Here is a 24,665-nt window from a genome sequence, read left to right as displayed (position 1 = left end):
GGTTACGCTGAGACCCCCAGGAAGATTTCCTGTCCGTCCAGAACTGGTCCCACAGTTTCTGGTGAGTTTTATACCTTCCAGAATTGCACTGAATTCTTACCAGGCCCACTTGCTACACTTCTCCTTAAAACAGCAGTCAGGAAGTTGTCAGCAACTCTTTTATTCAATAGCAGACTAGAAACGGGGTAGAATTAGAAGCTGCCTGGACAGAGCGTGGTTAACTTCATTTGTGATGTGTCCAACATTTTCCTTTCATTTTCACTTACTTTGAGGCAGAAACAACTCTATGTGGATAAATTCACTGTCAGAAGCCAGCCCCACCCCAGGGAAATTTACTGGAGAGTCACTGATATCAGAACTCAGCACACTCCTGTTTGCTAAAAGCTGCTTTTAGCCCCAGGAGTTTTTCCCCTCGTAACAGTAAGTGCACTCTGTCTAAACTCAGAGTCACGCCTCCTTTGGCAACGAAGGCCCTTAACAACTTACAGCCTTGTCCCTGCCTTGCACTACTAGCCCCACTTCTCCAGAAGGAGCTGGAGCGACAGTCTCCTCTCTGGGGAGAAAGCACAGAATTCAGGGTGCTTCAGAGAAGGTGGGGAGAGAGACGCCCTGGCCTCCACCACAAAGGGCACAGACAGTCCGGCCAGTTAATGTATCCAGAGAATAATAACACAAAACCCCAGAAACAGCTAGTGGAAAAGAATTTTACTTTAATTGCACCCCTCAGGCACAAGAAGAACTGCAGTTTGGCTTTCTCCTTCCCCTGTTTCACCCCTATAAAGACTCTAGTTCTTTTGTTCCTAAGAGCTCCCATAAAGAAGAAACTTAATTATTTACTCGATTCCTTGACTATGTATTATTTGTTGCCACAGCTGAGAAAGTGCCGGGTTGTGGACAAACCACGATGCCTCCCGGTTTTACCCCTTCTCTGCTGAAGACATCACACTCGCAGACGGAGCCACCACTCATTAGGGAAACATCTGATTCCACTGCACGGTTCCCCAGGCGCCCCCTTCTTGCTCCTCAGCCATGATGGGAGTGGAAGGGGACTCGAGGATCCCTGCCACTCCCTCTTCCTAGAAAACTCTGCCCTCAGCTGGAAAGCCTGCACTTCCCCAGGAAGGCCTTTGCTGACTTGTCGATTCCACCCAAGCCAGGTGAATTTCCACTGTCTGGAGAGTTCCAGGGGCCGACACAGCACACGAATGGGTGCCTGTGCTCTGCACTCATTACTTACCTACCTGACGCTCTCCCACTGGCCTTGGAGTCCCCTGGAGACAGAGGTTTCTCACTCTCAGTGTCCCTGTCTGAGAGCCTAACGCCTGACCCTGCTCAGTCAGGGTCAGCGCTGTGCTATGGACTCCAGCAAGAACCGCAATAGTGAGCAACGTGGGGTGTTGCACTAGGAGACGTGTGAGATTGATGTCTGCTCTGAAAGACCACCGATTATCTGTTTACACTGGGGTCTGTCACCTCAACTTCCTCATACACACTGTAAGCAAGAAAATAAAAATCTTTCTTATCTTTAAAGACTACCTTCCGATATCATTACTGCTGATGTATTATTGATTTTGAAGTATTTCATAAAGGGCATCTTCTATGAATCAACCCTAAAAGCACCCTGGAATGCTTAAAATTCCCAAGTGGCACCATAAGACAGGGCTTAATAGTAAATATGAGGGCTGACAATTAAATTTATGAACTTGTTGCAACGATGTTGCAAAGCTTTTTTGATACCAGAGGGATTATTCATTATGAATGTGTACCAACTGGACACACAGTTAAAAGTAACCAAGTTTACTATTTGGAAGTGCTGAAAAGGCTGCGTGAGAAAGTTAGACGACCTGAACTTTACACCAACAATTCATGGCTCTTACATCAAGACAATGCACCAGCTCACAGGGCAGTGTCTGTGAGGGAGTTTTTAGCCAGTAAACAAATGACTGTATTGGAACACCCTCCCTTTCTTTATCTGAAGATAAAGGAAATATTGAAAGGAAGACATTTTGATGACATTCAGGACAAAATGTCAGCTCTGATGGCCATTCCAGAAAAAGAGTTCCAAAATTGCTTTGAAGGTGGACTAGGTACTGGCCTGGGTGCATAACTTCCCAAGGGGAGTACTTCGAAGGTGACTGTAGTGATATTCAGCAATGAGGTATGTAGCACTTTTTCTAGGATGAGTTTGCAAACCTAATTATCCGAACTTCGTATGCACATTCGAGGGTATAAAGAATTCATTGGCATGAAGTTACCTATAGTTTCACTTTCCTCACTTTAAACATGACCCAAGGGTGACTACATTGAAACTGCATCACAGCTGAAATGTTGGGTCTCTTCAGAAACCTGGTTTTACTGTTGGACAAAAGGAAGGGACCCTGGACCACAGCTAACCCAGAGGACAAAAGGGAAATCCGACCATTTCATCCCAAGTTTTGCGACTCTGCACTTATTTGAACCTCACATCAACCCTACGGAGCAGGTAGTATTATTCCCACTTTACAACTGGTCCTCAGAGAGTTACGAAACTCAGCTCCCAAGGAGTGCAGCTCAGGTTTACATCAGCTCAACTTCACTCCCAAACCCACTATGTCATACTGCCTTGCAGACCTATCATCCATTTTAACCAGTTGTTTAAAGCTGTTTTCTGACCTTTCGCTGTATTTTAAAAAGTTTCTCACTCATCTATGTCATATATGAAAGTCAAGCAAGGCCATGTGACGTTTCTGTACATCGAGACGTTAAGGAATAAATTCCCCATTAAGACTGTGATTATTTAAAATGGATAGGAGGATGGGGAGGGAAAGGAAGGAGAGACCCTCCCCCGACAGGCATGGCAGCACCTGAGATGCTCACACAATCCTGCCTTGTGTTTGACGAAGCTGTTTCTTTTGCCCCCAAATGCTCTTTTCTCTCTCTTTTTTTTTTTTTTTTTTGGCCATCCTTGGAAGCGCAGCTCAACTGTCCCGTTCTCAGTGGAGTCTTCTGCAGCCCTGGGGCCGCCTGCCCTGTGCTCTCAGAGCTCTTCCGCGTATTCAGAACACTAAGTACACTGACTTATAACAGCCGGTGGCCCCTTCTCTGCCACTGGGTCACACCGGTGAGGATGGAGGGACCTTGACCAGTGTTGAGACACTGTTCTGAGACACGGAAGTCTGCAAGCACACTTGCCCTGATTCAGACCACCCCACGTGTGTATTACCACGCACCCCCGAGTTGAGCCCTCTACTGAGGGAGTGGTTTTAGGAAGAGGGCGTTCCATCAAGAACTGGGGTGGGCTAACTGGGTGCTTACTTTCAAGGACGTATTTCTGAAATCAGTGGATATTTCCCACCTTCCCCAACCTACTCTCGTTTTTCTTCTTCCAGGTAAGAACTGGGAGCGATCTCTAAATGTGTGTGTCACGTTTTAACCTTTGGAGATGGCGTAAGCGTCGTATTCCCTATCAGATTACTCGCTTTTTCACAATATTGCCCTTCACCTCGTTCCTCTTAGAATAGGAAGATTTACACAATTTGGAAATTCATGGCATCTCTTCACGTTGGACCTTGGGGAAGATATGTAAATGTCATAAGACATTTGACCTGTATGACCAGCCCCCCCCAAAACACCCGTGTGCTAAGATGCTAGAGCACACGGGTCCACGTGGCGAGAGTGTAAATAACACGTACAGCAGGACTAGGGTGGCTCTCCTTAGAAAGCCCTGCTTGCAAGGTTGCTCCTTGGCTGGTGTCTGGAAACTTAGATTTTGGAAGGGCTTCTATTACTCCCTAAGTGATAAGAGTGACCTACTATGCCCAAACCACATGTACAAGCAATACAATTTATGCTGAAAACCTGCTCTCCTTTTGGGAGCCTGGAAGTTTAGTATGTAGCAGGCAGAGGGTGCCTATATGACCAGCCCCCCCAAAAGAACCTTGGGCACGAAGCCTCTAATGAGCTTCCCTGGTTGACAACACTTCATACGTGTTGTCACAACTCATTGCTAGGGAATTAAGTGTGTCCTGTGGACTCCACTGGAAGAGGACTCATGAAAGCTGGTGCCTGGTTTCCTCTGGACTTGGCCCCATGCACCTTTCTGTCTGTTGATTTTCCTCTCCATCCTTTTGTTGTAATAAGTCATAGCTGTGGGTAGGGCCATACGCTGAGTCCTTAAGTCGTCCTGGCAAATCACCGAGCCTAGGAGTGATTTGGGAGATCCCGAACACAGGGAGTTTTAAAGTGTTCATAGGTTATGGCCCAAGTCACAAGCAGCCACGGGCTTATGAAAAGAAAGGATGCAGTAACACGACCTCTGAGGAAGGCTGTCTCTCAAAAAGAGTAGGTAGGATGCGGCTTGGGGTGACGGGGCCCTCAGGAGGACGCTGTGCCAAAGGTGACAGCAGAGAAGGGAATTACACCTGGATGATCCCTTGTCAACGTTTGCTTCTTTGTCCGGGGTTTCAGACATGGTTTTGCCTATCTGCAAAATGACAGCAGACATCATGAATGCCCAAGAATTTCCCAGGATTCACTGCAATTCAATCTCTTCAGTGGTGTAGTTTTTCCAGCCACCAGAGAAGCCACAGCTGATGCAAGGGGAGAGCCAGCCTGGCAGCACAGGTCTGACAAACAGTGCACGGCTTAAAACACTGTAGGTTAAATGAAAGAAATGCTTAGTAGCTATCAGGTCCGCACACACGCCAAACGCCCCCTCCCTTTTCCCTTCTCTTTATGATTTACTTGGTCTCCAAAATTAAAAAATGGACTCGTCAATGGGGGAATGTGTTCTCCATTAGAAATTAATTCATTTCATTCTAAAAGGATTGCAATGGCTATTCGAGAACAGGGACCACATCTGATCAGACACAAGCACTTCTTTTTGATTTATGGTCCTCATAACAACTCTATAAGGTGGATTATATGACTTTTCTCTTCCACAGCGCCCAGTCTGTTACAGAACAAGCAGTGACGCTCAATGAAGACGTACTGGTTGACTGATGAGTAACGGCTTTAGAAAAATTACTGCTTTACAAAAGTGAATAATTTCTGAAGCCTGTCAGTGGAAGAACAAGCTCAAAAGCAATCCAGGCATTCAGAGGAATTATTAAAATCACAAATTAAGTCATTTCTATGGACTCTGCAGCAGGAAATATATTTTTAATGAGGAAATTGAAGGTAATATATAACAGCTGTCCTGTTACCCAGTAACGGAGTATTAAGGCAGATTAAACTATTAATGAAAAATATAGCAACTTGGAAATTTAACCTTTAAACATTCTCTATTCCTTTTTCTTTTATATATAGTCTTTAAACCGATATGTAACAAAAACACATTTGGTCACCTTATGTAGTTTCCATTTATAATATCCTTTGCTACTCATTAGCTGTGGGATCTTCAGCAAGTGACCCACGACCAGACTTTTTCGCAGTGCAGCATCCAAAGTGTTGATGCCTGGCAGAGCAGGGACCCTCCGGGGAACTTCCTGCATGATCCCCACGCTAGTTACACCATCCAAAGCTCCCATTTATTTGGCGCCACTATGGATGCCCTAAATCAACCAAACCGCACTTGACCCACAGACCCATGAAGCAAAGAATATTGTGGACATAAAGCCACTGAGAATTTGGAAGTTGTTTAATATGCAGCAATCGTTATATTGTTGTTTGATATAAGCAATAGATTGTCAATAAGTGATTCAAAAAGTTATTCCTAAGTTACTAAAGTAATAACCTTACATAAAAAAGAAAAGTACATGGGGAGAATAAATGGAGAGAAATGAGAGAAAGGAAGATAAAAGTGCATTAACATGGTGTAAAAAAACTATGCTCTTGCTGTCTTCCACACGTTTCCCGCCAACCGACAGGAAGGTAAGCGTAGCAGTCAGCCCAGGCCCCATGAGGCCTTGGGTACTCACGTTGGGGTTGCACAGCTTGTACTGGCGATAGGCTCCAATGCAGGAGATTGCTGCCGACCGGGCGGGCTGGGAGAAGCTCGGAGCTGCCCTGTGCACCCCCATGCCATGGTTGCTGCTTGTTTCCGGGCTATGGAAGAGACTTGAAGCTGCAGGGAAGCCCTGGTCATGGGTCAAAGGCAGATGGTAGACGGAGGCCTCTGCGGCCTGCAGTCCAGAACGAGGGCCGCTGTCACTCTGGTACAGAGGTCCGTGCTGGGAGGCCCGGCCGGCTGGCGGGCTATAGCCATGGCTGGGACCAGATGGCCCCTGGGGCCTGGAATGCCCGGCCGAGGGCCTCTGCCTCCGGAGCCTCTGCGGTGAGTGTGAGGAGTCCGTCTGCAGTGGTAAGATGTACGGGGCCTTCCCATAGCCGTACTTGCCAGGGCCGATTGGACCTCGGGTCCTGCTCCTACAGAGAGACACACAAGAAAGGAGATGGTCACAGGAAGTTTCACGTTCACCCAGAGCTCTGGCCCATGGTGGAGGGGACCGGGTAAAAAGAGAAGTCTGGGAGCGAAGCTGTGGTGCAACAGAGAGGCAGAGGGAGGGCATTCCAGGAGAAGGGAACATCACGGAGGCCGGAACCAGGCTCTGCAGAGGCTGGGAAGTAGAACGAAGATGGGAATCAATTGTGGGCAATGGGAGTGGTTGAAAATGAGGTTAGGTTGGGAAGTTGTGGTCAGTACGTGACTTACATGAGGGAGTTTGGGTACTTTTATAAATTGTAGGGAACCACTGACGGTCTTTTGAGGAATATATAGATATCATTGTGATTTCAGCCATAGTAACTTCCTGTTCATTTTTTTCTGGTAATAGTGTGTGGGGTTCTTTGTCACTCAACTGTGCCTGGTATTTCAGACTCTGTTTCCATTATCATTCGTGTCCAAATAGCTTTTCCAGGTAAGCAGAACTTAGCTAAGCAACCAAGTTCTAATGCAGTCCTAAGCCTGACTTGCACTGGGTCTAACTAAATCCGTGAAGAAATTAGGAGGTTGAGCAACTGGCTACTCCGTCACTCCTGAGGCAACCCACGCGCGACAATGGGGACATGGTCACCTTCACATTGGTGTGGCTCTTTAGATTTTGTGGAAACCTGTTGCTTTGTGAGACTCTACGAAAATTATATAAAGAGTGGTGTATTGGGAAGTGTTTAACAAATGGCTTTCTGGAGATAAAAAACTCTGTTGTAGCATTTTTTTCATTCCCCATAGCATAAATACTCCTACCATGGCCAATTTCAAGCTGCCATTGTGAAAACACAACCAGCTCTAGGAGGAAGGAAAAACCAGCTCCAGCATACCACTGCATGTACCTTTACGGTGGTACCTCGGTTTTCGAACGTCTCCGTTGACGAACATTTTGGTTTATGAATGCCGTAAACCTGGAAGTAAATGCTTCGGTTTTCGAATATGACTCAGAAGTCGAACATGTCACACGGCTCCCGCTGAGAGCAAGATCCTGAGGCCTAGCTGTCGGCTGTTTTCGAACGTTTTAGAACTCGTGGATTACATTCAAAAACTGAGGTACCACTGTATTATGAAACTACTGTTTGTAAAACATAGGAATGCTAAAGAAATACAAAAATGGATCAGACAAAACTCCTACTTATTTGGCACCACCACTGGATGCCCTAAATCAACCAAACCGCACTTGACCCACAGACTCATGTAGCAAAGAATATTGTGGTCATAAAGCCACTGAGAACACCTCAACCTTACATTTGAAGCATCTGTAACATAACACAAGGTGGGGTAAAGGCCTTGGAGACATTACAAAAATGGCGCTTTGGGAATTCTGAGGCAAGAGGAAGTACTTTTGTCTGGGGGGATCTGAGAAAGTTTCACCATCCCTGGTCTAAGGCTTGGGAAGCACAGTTTCCAATATTCTGTGGAAGGACTTAAGTAAGGCATGTGACTCTTATTTATGTTGAAAATGACTGAACTGGATTAAATGACTGTGAAGATCATTCCAGCTCTAAAATTATATGCTTCCATAATAATTAATTCTACTTTTACGTAAAATTGGAAATGTGCCCAAGGGTTTCTACAAGATGGCCCCATTAAAATAAGCACATTAAAACAGCAATCAAGGTGAAACATTAATTTCTGCCCTCATGAGGAAACTCTTTCTTCACTGTACATAACCACTGAATATAAAATTTAACAGACCACAACTAATTATTAACATCTTTATCGCTAATTGCACCTTCATTCTTAGCTGATATGGTTTTGAATTAAACTATCCTATAGGGCTTACTTTACCTTTAGGCATTTCTCAATTAATCTTGGCAACACTTGGGACGCCGTTAATGATGGGGGATCCAGCATGCTGCTTTAAGAGATGCAATTAAGAAGCTAGCCTTAAATATATATATAACTTGAATGTAATTTGCCTTTTTTCTTTCTTGTGGCAGGCCAGGTAAAATGAATGACATCATGAAAAGGCAAAGGAAAGAATTTCTGTGTGTGTGTGTGTGTGTGTGTGTGTGTGTATCATTTTTCTTCTTTAAAAAATCTGAAAGCCTACCAAAAATCCTAGCCTCAGAGTAAGCACCAGGTGAAGGGCCCCTGCTGAAGGTAACAGAAATGAAGACACATGGAGCGGGGTTTCTCAAACTTGAATGTGCACAGGAATCCCCCAGGGATCTTACTAAGAGGCAGATTCTGACTCAGGACGTCTGGCGCGGGGCCTGGGATTCTGCATTTCCAACAAGCTCCAAGCTGACGCATGAGCTGCTTGTCCACAGACCCACAGCTTTGAGAAACAGTCAAAAGACAGAATTAAAATTCCAAACAAAAAGTTGAAAATTCAACAGTAAAATGTATCATGTTTAATGGAGAAAGATAGGTATAAATTAAAAAAACAAACAAACGGAAAAAAGCAAAAAAAAAAACAAAACCCTCTTTGTGACATATAAAAAAAATCAGCTGGCTAGGACCAGACTGCTGCAGCTGACCCAGTGAGAGCCGCTGAACCCAGACTAACTGGGTCTTACTCCTGGAGAGCTGAGGAGGCAGCAAACCTGCTGTTGGCTGGGGATTTGTGTAAGCATCTTTCCAAAGGCTGCCCATCACTCCTGAGGGGGTAACATGTACACGAGCAAATGTATATTTTTGTATTCACACTGTTTTGTGGGGGGCTCTGCCTAAACTGAGAGAACCATTCAAAACCCCCACAAATAGCAATACCATTCGAAGGATAATGATTCAAAAACAAATAACCAGCTAATTCTGAGAACCAGACTAAAGATAATGGGCAGCCAATTACGGTACGATTATAAGAGACGTAATTTCTGAATATTTGACTCAGAACAATTAGACAAGCCGCGGATTCAGCCTAACTTGGCCAAGAGAATGTGTTTCCCTTACGGTCGGTCAGAGCTAATTACCCTGACGGTTCAGAATGGCCTCTTCCCCACCAGGACAGAGTCCATCTGGCCACTTGTAGAGCAGCCTACATGAACTGGGCAGATTTACACAGAGTTGAAATAATAAGCACAGATGTAGCCGAGGGGAACTGTGTGGCCAGTTAACCCTTCAGGGGTCCACGCGGTAGGTACCTTGGGGGCTGTTAGCTCTGCTTGGTCTCCTCATATCCCATCTCCGGAGTTTTCACTTTGGAGTCCCCACTTGTCAAAGCTCTGGCTAATTTCAGAAAGTGAAGCCTTCAGAAATAAAGAGAAAAAGCCCGGTTTGGAGATCAAAGCCATACCTGTTAGTGTAGCACAGTGGCTAATGAGGTGGACTCTGAAGCCTGGGATCCTGGGTTTATATCCCACCGCCACCACCTACTAATTACTGACCCTTTGGGGAAGGTAGTCTGTCTTCTGATGGCTCAGTTTCTTCACACAGTGCCAGGACTTGGATGAGGCCAGGGACTTGAATCTGAGAGTGATATCTTCTTAAGTTTTGCATCTCAGGGCCTGACCCTAGGTCCAGTCCTGGCCCTGTATGCATGTATAAATAAAGATGATAATAGTATCTTCCTTACAGGTTGTTGTAAAGAGTAAACAACTTAATAAGAGCAACGGACTTAAATAATGCCTAGCGCAGCATGAATCCCACAGCATTTGCTTTAAAAAAAAGTTCTGGCTTGGCCATTTCAAAGCTCTACCAACTTTGGCCAATAATGCACCCTCAATTTTCTTACCTAAAAAAAATGAGAGGACATCCACTAGGATGGCTATCATAAAAAGGACAGAAAATACCAAGCATTGGAGAGGATGTAGAGAACCTGGAAGCCTCAGACATTCCTGGTGGGAATGGAAAATGGTGTAGTCGCTTTGGAAAACTATCTGGAAGATCCTCAAACACTGAAATGTAGTGTTATCATATGACCCCGCAATTCCAATCCTAGATATATACCCAAGAGAAATGAAAACACATATCCACACAAAAACTTAACCCAAACGCCTATCAACTGATAATGGATAAACAAAATACAGTCTATTCATAGAATGGATTATTATTCAGCCATACAAGGGATGAAATATTGATGATACATGATATAATATAGATGCACCTGGAACACATTTTAAGTGAAAGAAGCCAGACACAAAAGGTCACTTATATGAAATGTCCAGAATGAACAGGCAAATCCACAGAAATGGAAAGTAGATTAGTGGTTGTCAGGGGCTGGGGGAGGGGAGTATAAGCAGTGACTGCTAAAGGGTACAGGATTTCTTTTGGAGGTGACTGAAATGTTCTGTAATTAGTGATTATAATTGCACAACCTTGTGAATATACTAAAAACCACTGACTCATACACTTTAAATCGTGAATTTTATGATATGTTAATTACATCTCAATAAGGCTGTTTTTCATTTTTGTTTTTGTTTTTTTATAACGAGGCCATGAATAATTTCCCGTCTTATCTACTTACAATGATGTTGTAAAGATCAAATCGAGGTTACTGATAGGAATGCATTTTCTTGAATCTGAAAGCAGTTTTTATCATGTTTTCCATGATCTGTTTCAACAACCTTTAACAAGCCTTTATTGAGCAACTTGTGTGAACATCTCTTGAGCATGGTGTGTGACTTTTTCTGCTTGCTCCCATTTCCAGCCCTGACACGTACACGCAGAGTCCCTTCCCCCCACAGCATAACTCAACGACAAGAACACAACAGTAAGCGTTCGGACACCAGCTTCTCGTCCCAGTTCTTCCAATGACCTACCCTGGGTGTCTGGGGAAACTGTGGTTTCTTGAGATAAAGGCTACAAAGAACATTTTGGAGAGGGTAACCAGCACATCAAATATTTTCCTCACAACAGGCTGGCTGCCATCCAGGGGCTCATTCTGTGTGATGTTGTGCAACTTGGTGATGTTAACCCTCATCCGTCAGTGGAATGATTCAAGCAGACTCCAGTCTCCCAAGTCTACACAGGACCCCTGGAAACGCGTCATCCGCAGCCAGCACCTGTGACTGACAACACCGACATTTCTATCCCCGCGCAGCCCCCGCTCCTGAAAGTCAAGAGCACGCGCCTATACCCAACTGACCTCTAGGCGAGAGTCTGCTTCTCCCCTGTGACGTGCACACAAGTCACCGGGGAATCTTGTCACACTACTGCTGCTGACCCGGGAGGCCCGGTGGGCCTCTGATTCTGCATTTGTAACAAGCTCCCAGGGGGAGCTGATGATGCGGATACTGGTCCACACTCCAACAGCCCCACGGACATCTCAGACCGACAGTCAAGCCCCACTTCCTCCTCTCTCCCGCACATGCTGTTCTCCTCCTAGTCCTTCTGAGATTGTCCGTCTCAGACTGAAGCCGCAGCAGAATCACCTAGAAATCTGGTTAAAACAGACTGTTGAAACCCCACCTGCAAAGAGGTCCGGAGTGGGGTCTGAAACACTGTATTTCTACCAAGTTCCCAGGCAAGAACGAAGGGGCAGAACTAAGAGGTCCGTGGCGCTTCATGCATGTCCGTCAGAGCTGGAAAGCCACCCAGGCAAGGCTGCCGGTCAGCTGCTTTCAGCGAGACGATGGCATCTACCTCTTTTCTTAGTTTCCAGTAGAGTGGAAGGGGCAGAGCAGGAACCCTGCCCTCCGGAAGCCAGGTTGTTTGTACTGTACATACTCTCCACGTTTATTCCCCTTTTGTTTTCCCTTAGAGCTCAGTCAAGTCTCCGTGAGAGATGCAGCCTCTCTCAGCTGTGCTAACATGAACCCCACATGGGCCACAGCGTCCCACAGAGCAGCAGCCCCTGGAACTGGGAACCCCAGGAATCTGAGCCTGACAGCCCGCGGGTGGGCAGGGCAACGCGGTCATTCCCCTCCCCCCCAATAGAAAGTCTCGTTGCACTGCTTCGTCTTGGAGGTTCTGGGTTTTACAGCATTTAAGAAGGTGGCATTTCTTGCAGCCAGGTACCTGAGTTGAGTTGTTAGGTAACCAGAAATCAATGCTTCCCTAGGGAAGATGGGAAGGCGGCTTCTGGGAGGAAGACTGTCACTGAGACAGCTGACAGAACCAGGGGCGGATGACATCCCTGTATGAGGTACTGTTGAGGAAATCTAAGACCCTATTGAATGTCACTGTATTTAATGAACAATCTACATCTGATCTGAAGGGATCCTTTATGCCACATTTGCACTTTGCACTGCCATAGTACATCAAAACTAAACTCTTACCCAGCCAATGTTTTGAGGCAGATTTACTGGGCCAGTCTTAGCACCCAAGATGGGCCTGAGGAAGTAAGGAAGTAAACTTTTTTTGTGACTAGGTAGACTCCTAGTCACAAATGCAGAGAGTGCATCTGAGGGTCGCCTCTACACAAGCTCCCCAAATGCCACATTCTTCCTCCCTCTCCCCTGTCACGGAGGAAACAAAGCATTCCCACTTGGCACTTAAGCTCAGGGAGAGGGGAGGGAGGGGAGACTTGCATTTACTATCAAGTGAAATACTTTTTCCAAAACCCATTAGTATGACCAAATGCAGTTTTTAAAGAGGTTCTCATAGACATGTTATTAAAGGATGACGAGCAGTAGGACTCCTAAGTCAGAATGAACTTCTCAGGTGCTCATAAATGTACAGAGGCGTGGGCTCAGCAGTCCTCCGTGCCGCCTGGCTGGACTGGCAGGACACCTGAAACAACCCTAGTAGGACAGCGTGGTAAGAAACTAGCCAGCGCATTTTCCCTCTCAGTAATCCCTTCTTTCCTGCCTGCCCCCACCCTGCAATGTTTCTAAATGACCTTGATGATTACAGCCAGAGAAGAGATGACCCAGCGATCAGCAGCACTAAGAGAGTAAGGGTTTCTTTAGAATTTGAAAATTTGGGCTTTGTCTGTCAAGAGCCAAAGTCTGGGACATAGAAAGCAGAGGTATAGTTTATACTATGGAATATGAAACAGGTTCTGTGACCTAGGAACTATCTTTTCAAACCAAAGGAAATGAAGAGTTTGCATAGCAGGCAGATGAGGGAAGTACTGAGAGGCAGTAACCAGAGATTAGGCCAGAATGGTCTGGCCGGGGTGGGAGCCACGGAACTCCTGATCTGTTTAGGAGCCTGAGACAGAAGGGACCTGCAAGCCTTGTGGGGAAGCCCTTGTCCCACATGGCACCTGACCAGGACATGGGAGGGAGATGTCAAGGTGGAGGGGCCCCTTGGAGTGCCAGTGGGTGACCCCAGAGGGGTCTTTGTGGCACTTTCGGCAGCAGTTACTACAAGGGGAGGAAGGCAGCCAGTGAAATAGAGCAGGCAATGCTCCCTTCACCGAGACTACACAGAAGCCGCCCCCACTCCTTGGGGAGCCAGGTCACCTCCAGGGAGAGGAAGGGGGAGAACCCTGACTGAACTGAGGATAAACCCCACATTCATGATGTTTAACATGACGTGTCTGAGCATCTGAGTTTCCTGGAATTGACAGTTTTCCTGCAGCAGCAGAAATAGAGGCTCATGAACCACGCTGAGTTGTACAAAAATCAACTGCCTTTTGCATATCTGAATTGTGATTACAAATTATAAATCTGAAACACAACCTAAGCATCATTAACTAGGAAACGGATGAGCGAGTTAAATTGTGGTAAATATCTGAGTACACAGCGGGGTGCTATGGCTCTGTTTAAAAGAATGAGGCAGATGTGTATACACTAATGCAGAAATGTTTCCAAACTACAATTAAGTGAAAAAGAACAAGATACTGAAGATAACACAGGATATCCATGCTCCCGTTTGTGTTGAAAAAGAAAAAAATGTATACAATACATGAAAATGCATATGTATGCCGGATACATTTCTGAACCCACACAAATGAAAGGTTGGGTGACGGTTTCCTTGGGAAGCAGACTTACAGGGGTTGAGTTGAGGTGCAGTCATTCCTTATCCTTTTGTACCACTATACAATTTTTTTTTTTTTTTTTTTGCCTTCTGCATGGGCTTTCAGTATATGAAAGTGATATAAAAAAGAAAAACACTACACTGCTCTCCACTGAATTTTAAAAAAAGTGACTGTGGATGTGGAGAGGATCAGAAGCCACAAATGCAGGTCCCTGCCATCTGACCTGTCCCTGAAGCTGTGTCTGCTGCGCAAGCAAATCAGAAGAGAAACCAAGTCAGTCAATGGAATACTTAAATATGCAGACATTATGACTGGACATACAACACTCACTTAGAAAAAGGCTGTGAGCCCCAAGGACTGAGGGGACAGAAATAGTCTGGGGACAGAATATTCTTCTGAAAAATCAACGTACATAACTGAAAAGTCAGAGACTCCCAGAAAGGTTTTGGATCAGCCAAGGCCATCACCAGCCTCATGCCCAAATGGAAGCTTCCTTAAAGTCTGAATATGGTCGGGCAACATAGTCTATGTAAGGAATAGCTATGATTCTGTGACACCCAATCCAGAATTTTCAGTAATGATATATTCCAGTCCCAGGTTGTCTCACAGCATCCCTACCCATCAAGTAACCAAGTCACGTCAGGAACCTCATGCACTTTTTTTTCAGAGGTTATTCAATCAACGTTTATTAATGTACAAGTTCCTTAAAAAACCCTAAAGGAGCAAAAATGCTAGAAAAATAATAGGCATACCTCATTTTATTGTGCTTCACTTTACTGTGCTTTGCAGATAATCGAAGGTGAGACTCTCCACCAGCAAAAAGATGATGACTTCCTGAATGCTCAGATGATGGTCAGCATTTTTTAGCAATAAAGTATTTTAATTAAGGTATGTACATTGTTTTTTTTTAGACATACTGCTATCGTACACTTAGTAGACTACAGTATAGTATAAGCATAACTCTTTTAAGATTTTTATTAAAATATAACACACAACATTATATCAGTTTCAGGTGTACACTATAGTTATTCAACATTTACATACCTAAAGAAATGATCACCATAAGTCCAGCAACCATCTGACACTGTACCACACTGTCACAATATTATTGACTATATTCCCTATGTGGTACATTACAGCCCCATGACTTATTTGTTTTATACCTGGAAATTTGGACCTCTTATTCCCCTTCCCCTTTTCCCTTTTTGATTTTTCAATTAGCATTGTCATTCAATATTATTTTATACTAATTTCAGGTGTACAGCATAGTGGTTAGACATTTGTATAATTTACAAAGTGATCCCCCTGACTAGTCTAGTGCCCACCTGGCACTATACATAGTTATTACCATATCATTGACTTTATCCCCTACACTTCACTATATCCCCATGACTACTTTGTAACTATTAGTTTGTACTTAATCTCTTCACCTTTTTCACCCTGCCCACCAAACCCCCTCTGATTATCACCCTGATAGATCTAGTACTCCACTGACACCATACATAGTCATTACAATATTATTGACTATATTTCTTATGCTATACCCTACATCCCCATGACTATTCTGTAACTACCAATTTGTACTTCTTAATCCCTTCCCCTTTTTCACCCACTTCCAACCCCCCTCCCATCTGGCAACCATCAAAATGTTCTCTGTATCTACGAGTTTGTTTCTGTTTTGTTTGTTTATTTTGTTCATTAGATTCCACATGCAAGTGAAATCACATTGCATCTGTCTTTCTCTGTCTGACATACTCCGCTCAGCACAATACCCTCCAGGTCCATCTATGCCGCTGCAGATGGCAAGACCCCATTCCCTTCCATGGCCGAGCGATATTCCATTGCACCACCTACTATTTATCCACTCATCGATTGATGAACACCCGGCTGCCTCCACATCTTGGACATTGTAAACAAAGCTGCAATGAACATATGGATGCACATGTCTCCTCGAAGTAGCATTTTGGGTTTCTTCAGGTAAATATCCAGAAGTGGGATTATTGAGTCCGTCTCTGTCTCTTGTTATAGTCTTTGTTTTAAAGTCTATTTGGTCTGGTATAAGTATTGATACCCCAGTTTTTTGGTTTTTTGTTTGTTGTTTGTTCTTCATTTTCATGAAATATCTTCTTCCCATCCCTTTAAATCTCTGTGTGTCTTTCCATCTGAAGTGAGTCTCTTATAGACAGCATCTGTAAGGGTCTTGTTTTCATAACCATTTAGCACCCTATTTTTTGATTGGAGCATTTAACCCATTTCAATTGAAAGTAATTGTTGATAGATATGTAGCTATTGTCATTTTACTATTCATATTTTTTATCTTTTTTTTCATCTTAAGAAGTCCCTCTAAGATTTCTTATAATACTGGTTCAGTGGTGGTGAACTCCTTTAGCTTTTTTCTTGTCTAGAAAGCTCCTTATCTGTTCTTTGATTCTAAATGATAGCTTTGCTGGGTAATCTTGGTTGTAGGTCCTTGCTTTTCATCACTTTGAATATTTCATGCCAATCCCCTCTGGCCTGCAAAGTTTCTGTTGAGAAATCAGCTGACAGTCTTATGGGGGCTCCCTTGTAGGTCATTAATTGCTTTTCTCTTGATGCTTTTAAGATGCTTTCTTTGTCTTTAACCTTTGGCATTTTAATTATGATGTGTCTTGGTGTGGGCCTCTTTGGGTTCTTCTTGTTTGGGACTCTGAACTTTCTGGGCTTGTATATATATTTCCTTTGCCAGGTTAGGGAAGTTTTCCACCATTATTTCTTCAAATAGGTTTTCAATTCCTTGGTCTCTCTCTTTTCTGTCTGGTATTCCTAAGATGCAAATGTTGGTATGCTAGATATCCCAGAGGCCCCTTAAACTATCCTCATTTTTTTGTATTCGTTTTTCTTTTTGCTGTTCTGCTGCCTTATCTCCTAAACCTACTATTGATTCCCTCTAATGTATTCTTCATTTCTGACTGGTTCTTTTTTACATTTTCTATCTCCATTTTTATGTTTCCTCTCTCCTTACTGAAGTTCTCCCTGAGATCAGTGAACATCCTTATAACTAGCGTTTTGAACTCTGCATCTGATAGACTGCTTATACCCATTTAGTTTAGACATTTTTCAGAAGCTTTGTTCTGTTTTTTTATTTGGGACATGTCTTTGCCTCCCCATTTTGGCTGCCTCCCTATGTTTCTATGTATTAGGTAGAGTTGCTAGGCCTCCCAATCTTAGTAGAGTGGCCTTATGTAGTAGGTGTCCTATGGAGTCCAGTGGCGCAGTCTCCCTGATCACCAGAGCTGGGTGCTCCAGGTGTGTCCCTAGTGTGAGTTGTGTGTGCTCTCCTGTTGTAGTAGAGTCTTAGTTGCTATTTACACATCAATGGGAGGGACTGACCTTCAGGGTGACTTGTTGTGAGGACTGGCAGTGACTATAGTAGAGAAGCTGTAGTGCAGGGTCTGACCCTACAGAGCAGGGTTCACTTTAGCAGGGCTCTGGTGCCTGTTCCTCTGTCCCTGGCTCCTTTCCTGCTCTTATGTCCCAGTGCTGGAGCTCAGAGGGAGTGAGTCCATCAGCAAGTAAGTCCATGTCTGGATCCTTTAAGAGGAATACCTGTTTCTCCAGCTGCATTCCATCTCACTCAGCTAAAATTTCCACTGGTTTTCATAGCCAGAAGTTGTGGGGACTTCTTTTTCTGGCACTGGCACTGGGCTGAGGAGCCTGGTGTGGGGCTGGGACCCCTGGCTCCTCCGTGGGGATCTTCACAGCTGAGATATCCCTCCCAATTTTTAACCACCATGTGTGGATGTGGGACCAGCCCATTCTGCGTCTCCAACCCACCTATCAGTCTTGAGGTGGCTTCTTCTGTGTGTCCTTAGTTGTAGGGCTTCAGTTCAGCTAGACTTCAGGCAATTCTCAATGATGGTTGTTCTGGTAGTTGTAACTTTGATATGATCATGAGGAGTTGAGCACAGCGTTCACCTACTCTGCCATCTTAACTGGAAATTCTAACTCATGCACTTTTGACTTCTTTCCCCTCTGGACTTGTCCTTCTAAATATAGTCCAGGTCATTACCCTCTGTAATGCAGGGTCTGAATCCCGCTTCCCACACAAGAACACAGGATATGGTGAAGCCAAAAAGGAACAACAACAGAGCCATAGATAGAGGAATCATACCACTATATTCTCAATGGCGGCTGGCTGAGACACAGAAGCAAACATCCACCAGTACACCAATGAGGGGTCTTCCTGCACCCCATCTTGCTGGCAGCTGGGGGAGACACAGGAAGTAGGATCAACAAGATCTGCAATCCACAATCCACTTGCTAGCCACAATCTGTACTTGCTAGCGTAGCCACGGCAGTTATATCAGTGGCCAATGGCTAACTGGTTACTGATGGCCAACTAGTTACAACGGATGGCCATCTACTACCCGAACGAGCACCTTTCCACGTGAGGTCGAGAACCTGGAAACTGCTTTCCTGGCTCTGTCCCCACACTCTTTATTTCAAAAAATCCTCATGGCTCATCTCTGCCTGGAAAATAAAATTCAAACCTAGATGGTTTTAAGGAACATTTGATTTGATGCCTTCTGTCATCTGGTCTCGGTCTATCTTCCTAGATTCAACTCCAATCTTCATCTCCGTCCCCACTTCCTGCCCCCAACCCTATACTTTTCGGATCACTCACCATTTCCCAAATACACTGAGCTGTTGCGCCTCCCAAACTGGAATTTTGCCCTACCTACTTCTGAATTGGTCTGACCTTCCAGGACCAACATAAATAGTGCCCCCTGTGCAACCCCCAGGCTGCCCCCACACAGTCAGTGCTCTGGAGGGGCAGTCTGCACCCCTGTGCCATAGCATTACACTGGATCTTGGTACTGTTGCTGAGTAAAAGGCCTGGCTCAGTCACAAGTCTTCTAGACCTTTAGGGCAAGGATTGTTAGTTTATTCCTGTGTGCATAACCCCGGAGACTAGCAGAAGGTCTCATCCAGAGGCCCCCTGCATATGTGTTGAAATAACACATATGAGAGACCATAGCTTAACTGCTCAGCATTTATAACCAATGGGTCAATGAAAACTTCCTCTCTGGATCCACTGGTAGAGACGAAATGGCTCTGAGTTCTAATAAGCAGGAAATCAGGGCAGCCCCACACATCTGGGTGGGAAGGAAAGGGAGTCGGTGAAATTAAAAGTCAGTAGCCACTGGCCACCTGGAGCTGGAATTCCAGGCGAGGAAGAATGGGAGGGAGCAGCAGCTGAAGGGCAGAAACCTGTGTTCATCAAGGAGCCCCACCTGATCCCAGGCAAGCTGGACGGAAAGGAGTCTGCAGCCTGCAACTGGAGAGAAAGCCCTGTGTTCCTAGAACCCTCCCTGTTCCATTACAATCACCTGCCAAGGGGAGCAAGGATAGCATGTGCTAAGTTCAAAGAGGCTGTGAGCAAATGGTTTAGGTTGAATGCATCTGTCTTCTTGGAAGTTCAGAAGACTGAAACTGTTACCAGAGCTGTTCCAGGCAATAAATTATCTGAAGTCTACAGTAGATAAGAGGAAAATCCTGATCACTTAGGGAAACAAAAATTAAGATGATGAAAATAAAAGCTTTCCTGGTTGCCTACTGTGTGGCACACACTGTCACATACATTAGCTGGTGTGCACAGACCTGCTGTTGATCCCCAGCAAATATTTAAGGTCTGCACGTAAAGACCAGTGTGAGAATCAGCTGACAGCTCTGCCCTGAGCCTTCAGGGGGCAGGATCTCCAAGGCTTATAAGTGGGGGTGGGCAGGTGGAGATGGGAAGGAGGGACACAGAGGGAAGTAGTGAATTTGTACTAATAAGAGAAAGGAGAGAGGTCCTTTCACAAATGGATTCAGGGGCACTACCCGGAGCCAAGAGGCAGGCAACCTAGCAGAAGCAGCAGAAACTCCGGGTTTAAAAGCCCCTTCTGCACCAGGAAGCCATGCCTCAAGAAGATCCTATCCTCAGTAACCCACTCGCTGGCCGCCCAGGAGGTGAGGATCCCCTGGGCTGCTCCCACACACCTTTAAAATAAAACCAAGGAGCAGCCTTCCGAATACACCCCGTCCATCCTGGGGCAAAGATCCGGGAGGCTCCTTAGATTCTGTCTCTAGATATTGCCATCGGGCTGCCTGTCCTTGTCTAGAGGATGGTGTTTGAAAATCAGCCACACATTCAAGAACAAGTCATCCCAGCGCTCACCAGTGCCGCTGTGCACCCGAGGCTCTGGGTTTCCAGAACTGATCTTCAGGTGCCTTGTCCAGTGGGAACCAAAGGGGTGGAATAAGGACAAAGGAGTGGACATTCAAGGAAACCAAGTGCAGATCCACAGAAAGCAACAGTGTGTGGGGCTGCAGGCGCGCTACTTACAGTTACGAGGCTATTCACTGCACAAGGACATCTGGACGCTGAAATCCAGCGTGTCCTCCCAGTGGGGAGATGGACCTGGCCTGAGGAAGGGGTATCTTGTTTGGATTCACGCAAAGGTGAAAAAGGAGCCAGTGAAGGGCCAACGAAGAAGCATTTCCAATGAAGGCTGAGTTAGAGAACTCAGAACAAAGAAGGTGCTGGCCCCATCCTATTTTGTGCTGGGCAGGGCATTCCTGAAGGTGAGGAGGGTAAGAGATCCAACAGGACAGGCGCAGTAACATGGGATGGCAGAAAAGGTCTAGGCATTCTATCAAACAGGCTGGACCACCACGCATTACCTGTGTAATCATGGCTAACTCACTCTCCATCTCCCATCTCCAGCAGGAAGGTGAGGGTTACAATGCCTTCCTCATCTGGCTGGCACGTGGATTAAATGAAATAATGCAGGTGAAGTGCCTCGCCCAGGGCTTGGCCCTCAGTGGACACCCCATAAATGGTGCTTACCACTGTTGCAAAGGTGAGAGCCACAGAACCGCCAACCTTGACACACGTGAGGGTCACTGCAGAGGCAGCCAGCCAAACATGGGCGAGGTGGGACTGAGCGGCTTTGCAGGAAAGAACAGTAAATGCTTTCATTTCTCCAGCGTAACTGAGAGCAACCCTCTTGGGAGTCAAACCTGCTGCTGGTGTGGGTTGGAATCGGAACCTAAGCGTCCCGGAAACGAAATGATTTTACCTGGGGGGGCAACGTGCCTGGTCAGGGCAGGTGCTGAGCAAATGTGAGCTCCTAGGCCCTCTCCCCTTGGACGCTCAAACCGTGCCCCGCCCCAGAGGCTGACCCCCAACAGCCTGAAGCAAACTGAAGAACTGCTTTCTATAAGTTCTATGGAATTCATTAATGCAACAATAGTAACAACTGTACTGCAACTTACATTTCTTTTATGTGAAAAGCCTATGGAGGAAGCAAGGGTATTTCTCTCATATTCTGGGCATCTCACAATTCTGAATTTTTATACCACTTTCTAAGTACCCACTTACCATGTATCACTTCATTTTTTTCTTTGCCATAATTATGAAATATTTAAGTGTAATAATCATGTGTGAAACGTGATGCATAACTTCCTTGCATTAGAGGAAGTTATTTAGGTGTAAGTCTGTCATTCTCAGTAAACTGCAGTTGAAAGAGGGATTTGTTCTAGAGTTTTACCCCATCCCCTAAAATATTTAGTGTCGTGTACTGAAATAAATTCAGTCTTCAGATAGTGACGATGTATTGAACAACTGCCAAATGTTGTATGCATGTTATCCCATTTAACCATCACTGCAAAAAGCAAAAGGGGTCATTACTCCCATATTATGCATCAGGAAACTGAGTTGAAAAGGCATTAAACAAGCTGTCCAAGCTAGGAATTCTGTGTGACCAAATATTATTGTAATATTAACAAATGTTACTGAATGAATGAATGGTAAGCTCTTAAGGAGCTTAAACAGCTGCAATACAGTACAGCTTATAAATACCAAATGCCATTCACAAAGCATTACAGGGACGGACTGTTTGGAATGAGAATTTACTGGAAAAGGGGGGGCGGGCAAAAAGTCTCCCTCCAAATCCAGAAAGAAACGTTTTCAGCACTAGCCCACAATGAACTGCGTTCCAATCACTGAGGAAAAGGAAATCTTAGCTGCTGCTGGATCTGCATGGCTCACAGGGGACCAAACGTTTCTGGATGGAAAAAGTTCATGAGAGAATAAAGAAAATAAGGTGTGCCTGGAAGTCAAACCAAAAAGAGGAAAAAGAAGGCTCTAGGGGCAAGGCTGATCTTGACCTCGGGCTGACCTATGGGACATTAGGGTGGGAACGGAGTCGGGGGCAGCAAGGGAGAATAACACAGTGGTAAAGAGCAAAAATCTGGAGCCAGACTCTGCTTCCAATTCTACAACCTACCAGCTCTGGGACACGATGCTCGTCACTTACTCTCTTCAAGTGCAGAGTCACTCTCAAATAAAAACAGGAAAATATGATACTTTATGCGTAAGAGTCCTTTGAGGTTTAGCTCAGAGCCTTAACCATAGTATATTAGTTTCCTAGGGTTGCAGTAACAAACTACCACAAACTTGGTGGCTTGAAACAACAGAAATTCATTCTCTCAGAGTTCTGGAGACCAGAAGTTCAAAATCAGTATCAGTGGGCTGAAATTGAGGTGTGAGCGGGGCCATATCCCTCAGGAGGTTCTAGAGGAGAATCCTTCCTTGCCTCTTCCAGCTTCTGGGGGCGGCCGGGGTTCCTTGGCTTGTGGCCACATCCCTCCAGGCTTCAAGGCCAGCATCTGCACACCTCTCTGTTCTGTCTTCACATCACCTTCTCCTCTGCATGTCTGATGCCGAGCCTCCCTCTGCCTGTCTCTTCTAAGGACACTCATTTAGGGCCCACCTGGGTAATCTAGGATAACCTCCGCATCTCGAGATCTTTAATCACACCTGCAAAGTCCCTTTTCCAAAATCAATTAGCATTTTCAGGCTCCAAGGATTAGGATCTGATATCTTTTGGGGGTAGGGGGCGTTATTCAACTTCCTACACAGTAAACCCTCAGTAAACATCAGTTGTAATTGCTCGTTAATGTCCACAGAGAGGAGCCAACAGAACTGTACATGCAGGAAAGGGTCTACGGATGGACAAGAAAGTGCCGCTGTTATGTTAGCACTTTACCAGGAGAAGCAACAGGGAGGCCACAGCAGTGGTCCCCCCCAAGCCCTCTCACATACGAAGTCAAACAATTAAGTTCGTGAACTCATCCTAGAAAAAGTGCTACATACCTCATTGCTGAATATCACTACGGTCACCTTCAAAGTGCTCTCCTTGGGAAGCTGTGCACCAACACCAGTGCCTAGTCCACCCTTCAAAGCAATTTTGGAGCTCTTTTTCTGGAATGGCCATCAGAGCTGTTGTTGTATTACCCTTGATGTCCTGAATGTCATCAAAATGTCTTCAAGATTTCCTTTATCTTTGGATAAAGAAAGAAGTCATTGGGGGCCAGATCAATTGAGTAGGGAGGGTGTTCCAATACAGTTATTTGTTTACTGGCCAAAAACTCCCTCACAGACAGTGCTGTGAGCTGGTGCATTGTCATGATGTAAGAGCCATGAATTGTGGGCGAAAAGATCAGATCTAACTTTTTCACACAGCCTTTCAGCATTTCCAAATAGTAAACTTGGTTAACTGTTTGTCCAGTTGGTACAAATTCATAATGAATAATCCCTCTGATATCAAAAAAGGTTAGCATCATTGTTGCAACAAGTTCCCAAACTTAATTGTCCCCTCGAACAAGTGAATTACCTGGATCCACAGTACAGGCCCGGAGTGGCAATGGGAAGAGAGGAGACAGTGGGGCCAAGCAAGCCTGCATTCAGGCCCCACTCTGTGCCTACAGCAGCAGGACTCTGGGAAATTCTCTCCCTCAGACCAGTGTCCTTAACTGTAAAACAGGGCTGCCTGAAGCTGAAACACACATGTAAGTGATGTGGCACGTGGTCAGTGCTGGAAAAATGATAGTTGTTACTACAAATGAATCCACAATGTGTGCAGGGAGGATGAGTACAGGAAACGACTGTAACAGGAAACGTCCCCCTCCATCCTTATGTGAAGGCATCTCAGGCTGCTACCAGGCAGGCATCCAAGGCGAAGTCCTAGGGGTCCCAGATACAGACTTGAGATCCCCCTTCTGGGACACACATATTGTAGTCAGGCTTTTTCCATAGCCCATCGTATCTTTCTTCTGGAACCCAGAGTTGTGAATGACTTGGAGGGGGTTCAACACAGCATTCTTATGGCAAATGTGATCTTGGTTCTGATAACTAATGAAATACTTCTGACACTTAATGAAATGCCACAAGAAATGAACAAGGGCTCTTTGGAGCCTTGTCTGAGATCAGAGTAACTCAAGCTTAAAATCTGGCTCCAATCTTTTCTAACCTACAGGCAGAAACGTACATACCAGTGGGCCCAGCTCCGCTACAAACTTTCCCGCTGAACAGGGCTAGAGTTTCCGATTTAGAAACCAAAGCATATTAAAACCCCGTTT

The 24,665-nt window shown here is 45.3% G+C and overlaps 1 protein-coding gene across 1 annotated transcript in view; it reads right to left on the bottom strand.

Moving 5' to 3' along the window:
- The window catches only part of THSD4 (thrombospondin type 1 domain containing 4), a 574,709-nt gene that overhangs the window by 456,656 nt on the left and 93,388 nt on the right, over positions 1-24,665 (bottom strand). Inside the window, exon 5 of the mRNA XM_074328210.1 lies at positions 5,898-6,345. Coding sequence (XP_074184311.1) covers positions 5,898-6,345 — 448 coding nt within the window. The remainder of the gene's footprint in view (positions 1-5,897; positions 6,346-24,665) is intronic.

Source organism: Rhinolophus sinicus, linkage group LG03 (assembly GCF_036562045.2).
Source record: "Rhinolophus sinicus isolate RSC01 linkage group LG03, ASM3656204v1, whole genome shotgun sequence".
NCBI lineage: Eukaryota > Metazoa > Chordata > Mammalia > Chiroptera > Rhinolophidae > Rhinolophus > Rhinolophus sinicus.
This window is presented reverse-complemented; position numbering and strand designations above follow the sequence as displayed.